Source organism: Gracilinanus agilis, chromosome 2, assembly GCF_016433145.1.
Source record: "Gracilinanus agilis isolate LMUSP501 chromosome 2, AgileGrace, whole genome shotgun sequence".
NCBI lineage: Eukaryota > Metazoa > Chordata > Mammalia > Didelphimorphia > Didelphidae > Gracilinanus > Gracilinanus agilis.
Window position 1 is genome coordinate 27,224,577 of NC_058131.1, and position 7,201 is coordinate 27,231,777.

Here is a 7,201-nt window from a genome sequence, read left to right on the forward strand (position 1 = left end):
GAAGGATGGAGAAGAGCCAGCCGTAGGGACAGCGGGGCGGCTCGGGATGGAGCTAGAGACGGGAGGTTCTGGGTTCCAATCTGGCCTCAGACACTTCGTAGCTGTGTGACCCTGGCCAAGTCCCTTAACCCCCCTTGCCTGGCCCTTGCCCTTCTGCCTTAGAATCAATACTAAGATGGACGAGAAGCGTTTAAAAAAGGCTAGCCGGGCCCAAGAGGACGGCGGCGGGTGCAGAGTACGAGCGTTTCTGACGCTCTTCAGGGACTCCCCTCCCCCCCCCCAGGACCTCCATGGAGGCCCAAAGGGTGACTTGCCTTTGAGTCGTTCTTGCCTGATCACGTCGAGGAAAGGACTCCGTAGAAGCTTTCTTATTAGATGCTCTCCGTTTGCCAGGCCTGGGAAGGGAAGCACGAGGAGGAGGAGGAGGAGGAGAGGCGCCCAGCAGGGGCCCGGGGAGTCCTGGGGCGGCCGGGCTGGGGAGGACAGGCCTGGCCGGCGAGCCGGGCCGAGCTCCGGGTCTGCCCGTCACCGTCCGGTCACTTCCAGGCAGAGGCGGGCACGTCACGGCACGTCACGCGTGTCTGAGGCTTCCCCACCCAGCCCGGGCGCGCCACCATCCGCTTCACCCCGGCTTCGACCTGCTGCTAGTGGCGAGGCTTCACGCGTGTCTCACTCTTTGTGGCCCATTTGGGGCTGTCTTGGCAGAGAGACTAGAGCGGTTTGCCATGTCCTTCTCCAGGTCATTTGACAGAGGAAACGGAGGCAAACAGGGTTCAGTGACTTGTCCAGGGTCACACAGCTAGTGTCTGAGGCTAGATTTGAACTCAGTTCTTCCTGGCTTCAGGTCCAGTGTTCTGCCCGCTGCACCACCAGTGAGGAAACGGCCTCGGAGAAGACGGACCTAAGGTGGTGGCTGGCCCGGAGACGAGGCGGAACTAGAACTCGGGGTCTTGGATCTTGTGCCCAGTTATTCCGCTGCGCCACCGCCCGGTCCCGTGCCCGGCACGGTCCAGCCTCGTCCCCCCAGTTAGAATCTAGGCGGGGCGTTTTTCTGCCTCGGAGGCTGCACCGAACTGACTCTAAGGCCGACGGGAAGGGGCAGAAAAAAGGGAATTGGAGTCGGTTAGGGTCGCCCCTCCCAGAGAGGCCGCTTTCTTCCCGGACCCTTCCACACGCTCTCCTGGCCCATCTCGGTTTTTTAATCCTCACCTTCTGTCTCGGAACCGATGCTATCTATCAGTTCCAAGGCGGAAGGGCGGCCGGGGTAAGTGACTGGCCCAGGGTCACACAGCCAGGAAGTGTCTGAGGCCAGAGTTGAACCCAGGACCTCCCAACTCCAGGCCAGGCTCTCTGCTCGCTGAGCCTCGTGGCAGCCCTCTCCTCCTCCTGTTTTCTCCCGGCATGCTTTCCCCTCTTCTAGAAGGTCTCCTTCCTCCTCCTCCACTCGTCCAAAGCCTACCCGTCCTCCATGGCCCTCTCCAGAAGCCTCCTTTGAAGGGGCCGCAGTGCCCCCTCCCCCACTTAGCCTTGAACCGGGTTCTGTTTTGTTGTGTCCGCCCATGTCCCGCGTGGCTGAGCCCCGTCTTCCCAGCTAGACTGTGAGCTCCAGGAGGCTCCTTTTCTGTGTCCCTCCACCCAGCGATGGCCGTCCGGCCCATGAAGGCGTCCACAGGAGGATGAAAGAGCATTTATCCAGCACTGACCGTGGGCTCATGGGGGACAGCCAGGTGGCTCCTCTCCAAGTTCAGATCTGGCCGCAGACACTTCCTGGCTGTGTGACCCTGGGCAAGTCACTTGACCCTGCTGGCTTCCGTGTTCTCATCTGTCAAATGAGCTGGAGAAGGAAGGGCCCACCACGCCAGGCTCTCTGCGAAGAAGCCCCCAGCGGGGGCCATGAAGAGTGGGAGCCCGAAGTGACTCCACGACAGCAGCTGGCCAGGAGAGGACTTGCACCGCCGACCTTGAAAAATCAATGAGAGAACAGACGGAGGGCCTTGGACGTGCCATTGGAGGAGACGACGAAGAGCTCATTCGGTGGCTTCCCGAAGACTTTTCCTGCAGGAAAGGCAGGATTTTGAGAGGAGAAAATGGGGCCCGCCAGAGAGAGCAGGAAGGATTGGGGTGTCCACGGGGACAATAATGATAAGAAGCAGCATTTCAGTAGCACTTTAAGGCGATATACCTGCTTATGGTGTCTCAGCTTCTATCTATTCATAATGATATAATTTTATAAATTATTAGGATGCTATAATAACCTTCAGGGATAACTGGTGGTGCTGTTTAGGCATTTCAATCATGCCTGACTCTTTGTGATCCCATTTGGGGGGGGCAAAGACACAGGAGGGATTCGCCATTTCCTTCTCCAGCTCATTTGACAGATGAGGAAACTGAGGCAAACAGGGTGAAGTGAATTGTCCAGGGTCACCTATCTAGTGAGGGTCTCGGGCTGGACTTGAACTCACGTCTTCCTGAGGGTAGCACTTTAGCCATCGCATCACTTGGTTACCTCTAACGTAGACTCTAGAATATGGACAGAACAAATTTTCTCAGAACGGCGATGTGCTTTTTTTTTATATTGAATTTTATTCAATATATTTATTAAATTTATTTCAATATTTATTTCAATTTATTTCAATTTATTCAAAACAAAAAAACCAATTTTTGACAGTTATTTTCTGGTATTTTGTGATTCAGATTCTCTCCCTCCTCCCCAAGGCAGGAAGTAGTCTAATATAGGTTGTTCCACCGCTTTCAGGCATATTGCCATATTCCCCGTGTCGTGACTGAAGGCACACGTGACATATAAAAAAAAAAAACTCATGAAAGAAATGAAGTGAAGGAGTCTTTGTGCTTTGATTGGCAATCAGACTCCAACAGTAGGAGAGCGATTTTCTGTTCTTTTTTTAAACCTTTCCCTTCCATCTTAGAATTGATGCTGCGTATTGGTTCCAAAGCAGAAGAGCGGTACGGGCTAGCCAAGCCAGTTAGGAAGTGTCTGAGGCCAGATTTGAATCCAGGACCTCCCATCTCTAGGCCTCATTCTCTGTCCTCTGACCACCCAGTGACTGTCCCTCCTTAGTTCTGATTCTAAGACAGAAGGCAATAGTTTAAAAAAACAAATGTAAAGAGGTTCTGGCTGAGCCAACACTTTTGAGAAGGGCTGCCTCAAAACATGGACCGTCAGAGCGTGCTGGAGGACGTGAGAGGGTGGAGGGAGCCGAGACCCCCAAAGCTCAGAACTGGGGGGATCCTGGAAGCCAGCATGCTAGAACAGCAAGGCATAAGCCTGGAGAGTGTCCCATCCAAGAAAGGACAACTCACGGGCTGCCAACCGAGAAGCTGCAGGGATGGTCCGAGTCTTCATTCCCTGAACCAACGACATTTCAAGGGTGGGATTTTTTTGTTTTTTAACCTTTTAAGAAAAGACTATTCCAGTCTGGGTGGGGCGGACATAGAATGTCAGAGCTGGAATGGACACTTAGAAGGTAGAACATGGAGTGTTAGAGGAAGGAAGGGAGAAAGGGCAGAAGGAAGGAAAGAAAGAAAAGGAAAGGGAAGGAAGGAGGGAAGAAAGGAGGAAAGGAAAGAAACATTAATATTTAAAAAAAATTTTTTTAAACCCTTAACTTCTGTGTATTGGCTCCTTGGTGGAAGAGTGTAAGGGTGGGAAATGGGGGTCAAGTGACTTGTCCAGGGTCACACAGCTGGGAAATGTCTGAGGCTGGATTTGAACCCAGGACCTCCTGTCTCTAGGCCTGACTCTCAATTCACTGAGCTACCCAGCTGCTCCCTGGAAAGAAACATTTAAAAGCATCAACTACTATGTGCCAGGCACTGTGCTGAGCACTTTACAAATATCTCACTGTGTCCTCAGAATAAACCTAGGAGATAAATGCTATTATTATACCTATTTTGCCACTGAGGAAACTAAGGCAGACAGTTGTTGTGACTTGCCCAGGGTCACTAGTAAGTAAATGTTTGAGGTTGGTTAGATTTGAACTCAGATGTTCCTGATTCTAGGCCTAGCACTCTATCCACTGTGCCACCAGAGCTAGAAGGAACATTAGACATTTGATAGCTCAAGCCCTTCATTTTATAGTTGATGGGACTAAGGCCTAGAGAGAAGTGACTTAACCAAGGTCATACAACCAAATAGTGAACCAGTCAGCCTAGAATCCAGGCCCTGTTAAAGCATATATATGACACAGGTGAGAATATACCTGGAGAGGAGTTCAGAGAGAGGGCTGCTGTGGCTAGTAATAGAGGAGTTTGGTGAAGAGAGGGTCTAGGGAACTCCTTTGAGCTTCTCAGGGGATGTGAAGACTTCCTCACACCAGAGGCTCCTTGAGGAGAAGGTGAGGAATAGATAGCTTTGCTCTTTCCTGTATATTCCCACCTAATGTCCTGTAGACACTGAGGCCAGATAGAGACTCAATCCCAGCATCTGCGACCTCGTACTGTGTGACCGACCTGGCAAGTCCTTCCTCCCTCCCTCCCTTCTTTCTTCCTTTCTGTCCTTCCTTCCTTTTCTCCCTCCTTCCTTCTCTTGCTTCTCTATCTCTCTCCCTCTCTCCCTCTTTTTTCCTCTTTCTCTCCCTCTCTCTCCCTCTCCTTCTCTCTCCCTCTGCCTCTCCTTCTTTCTCCCTCTCCCTCTCTCCTTCTCTCTCTCTCTCTTTCCCCCTCCCTCTCCCTGTCCCTCCCTCTCTCCCTCCCTCTCTCTCTCTCCTTCTCTCTTCCTCTCCCCCTTCCCAGGCAGGAAGGGGATCCATCACCACCAGGCTTCCTCATGAGCTCTGAGGCATCCCAGCACTTAGGCGGGGTTTGGTAGGTCTTTCGGGTCACACAGGAGGCAATTCCTTCCCTCCAGTTCTTTGCCCGGGCCACCTCCCTAGTCTATACCCCGAACTGAGGCTTCCATGCTCCACCCCCGCCTTGGGACTCTGGGAGGCTATCTAGGTCTGAGCACAGATCCCCTGGTGTCATGGTGATGGGCACCATGGAGATGGCAGGAGAGGCTGGGCCTCGGGGACATCAGCCACCTGGAAGATGCTGTCTGTGTGGACCCCAGAGGCAGAGGCTGAAGCCTGGAGCTCCCCATTCTCCTGCTGGCGCCAGCTTCTCTCTTCCCTCTCCTCAGTCTTGTTCTCTCTTTTCAATTCTCCTGCTTTTCTCCATTCCTTCTCTTCTCCCTCATCCGTCTTCTGAAGGGGTCCCAGGGGGGTTGGATGGAGGGGCTGCCCCAGCCATATGGAGCCAGGCTCCCCGTCCTCCTCATTTGCAGCCTTTAGGCAGGAGCACCCACTCTGGAACGCGGGTGTCTGGTCCTACTAGCTGGCATTGTGACCGAGCTTTAAAATTCACGGAGCAGCCCCCTGGGCAGGCTGTCCTGGCAGAAAATAGTTCCTGCCTCCGGGGAGCTCCCAGGCTAATGGGGAGATAAGCTGCACCCATCTAAGTGAATACAGACAACATGGACGAGGGCATTTAGGGGTGGGTGGGAGCTGAAGGATCATAGATCTGTCACTGGAAGGGACCTTCGAAACCTCATTTTACAGATGAGGAAACTGAGGCACAGACCCGCTAAATGAATTGCAGGGGGAGAGGGAAAGTCATCGAGACAGTAAGTGTCTGGAGAAGGGCTTAGTCCTAGATCTTCTGGGCTCCAAGACTGGCCCCCCCATCCGTCAGGCCCAGGGTTATACAGGACGGGGCTGCCAGGATGAGTTCTGGGGGTGGATCAATTCAGGAATGCTGCCTGGAGAAAGCAGGCTCTGGAAGGGTTCAGAGTCAAAGCCCAGAACAGAAAGGAGGAGCCCTGGCATTGACTGGCTGCTGCTGGCAAGTGATCTCATGACCTGGTGGAGGATTTACTGAATCTGGAAGGCGGTGATGGGCCGGACAGGAGAGCATCCATCCATCCATCCATCCATCCATCCATCCATCCCCATCTCTCCAGGACTGATTTGTGACTTGAGAGTCAGTAACCAGGGCTGAAGTGCTCGGTTGCTATTTACCCTTTACAGATGGTATACAATCCACCCTGGGGGCTCAGGGAGAAGCGTTTTCCAGTTTCCTGAGACATCTGGTCTCCGCCTGGGGAGTCAGAGGCCTCTCCCAAACACAGAGAACCCTTCTGGCCCTCTCCGAGGCACCTGATCCTTTTTGTCCCTTTCTCAGACTAGTAGGCCTCATTTTTTAGCATCCCGGAGCAAACACGATTTAGAAGGAACAGAAGAATAAAGCCATTTAAAATAAACAGGAGCAGGGGCAGCGAGGTGGTGGATTGAGAGCCAGGAGGTCCTTCTTGGGTTCAATTCAGGCCTCAAACACTTTCTAGCCAGATGACCCTGGGTAAGTCATTTAAAGCTGATGAACTAGCCTTTGTTGCTCTTCTGCCTTGAAATCCATATACAGTATTGATAAGACAGAAGGGAAGGGTTTAAAAAAACAAACAGAAGCAGCTCAGGGTAGCAGAAAGGGTTCTGGGTATGGGGTCAGGGGGTTTGGATTTGAATCCTGGTTCTAGTCCTCGTCTGGCCTTGGGCAAGTCACTTCCCTGAGATAGTCTGACTAGCTCTCTTCCAGAGTTTACTCTATGATGCTACGATTCCCGACCCTCCTTGTACCCTAGATTCAGGATTCCATTCCTCAGAGAGAAAGCCTGAGGCTTGTTCCCACTCCAGAATCAGAGAGGCTGAGTGGAGAGAGACAGCCGAGGTCCCTTGGTGAGGAGCGGCCCTCCTGACTTCTCCAGGCTCCAGCGAGGGGCTGAACACATCCCCTTCTAGGCAGCCCATTCCCCTTAGGAGGACAGGCCTGGGCAGCTCATTGGGGGGGGAGTTTCCTGGAAATATAGAAGGCAAAGCTCCCAGAAAGCCTGGTGCTGGGGAGACAGCAGGGGCTTAATCAGTGTTGGCTGAAGGACCAGCTGATTCCAACTCCAACATTGGCTGTTCGTCCATCTCTACCGTTGTTTCTAGTTTTGGTCTTATAGAATTCTACGCTTCCCTTTAGGGAAATGCTCCAACAAGTCATCACATCCCTCCCCTGATTTCCCTTCTCCAGGCTAATCGGCATCCAGGGCAGCAGCTGGTATCTGGCCCCCTCCTTCGCCCCCTGGTCACCCCCCCCCCCCCCCCGCCCCATATGCTCCAATTGAAAGGGCAAGTCCAGTCTGGTTCATCTTCCTTTTTTTTTTTTT

At 52.9% G+C, this 7,201-nt stretch overlaps 1 protein-coding gene across 1 annotated transcript in view; it reads left to right on the forward strand.

The window, feature by feature from the left end:
* Positions 1-175: 175 nt before the first annotated feature.
* C2H20orf27 (chromosome 2 C20orf27 homolog) overlaps positions 176-7,201 on the forward strand; it is a 38,183-nt gene continuing 31,157 nt past the window's right edge. The window contains exons 1-3 of the mRNA XM_044659271.1: positions 176-235; positions 394-566; positions 1,640-1,727. Coding sequence (XP_044515206.1) covers positions 176-235; positions 394-566; positions 1,640-1,727 — 321 coding nt within the window. The remainder of the gene's footprint in view (positions 236-393; positions 567-1,639; positions 1,728-7,201) is intronic.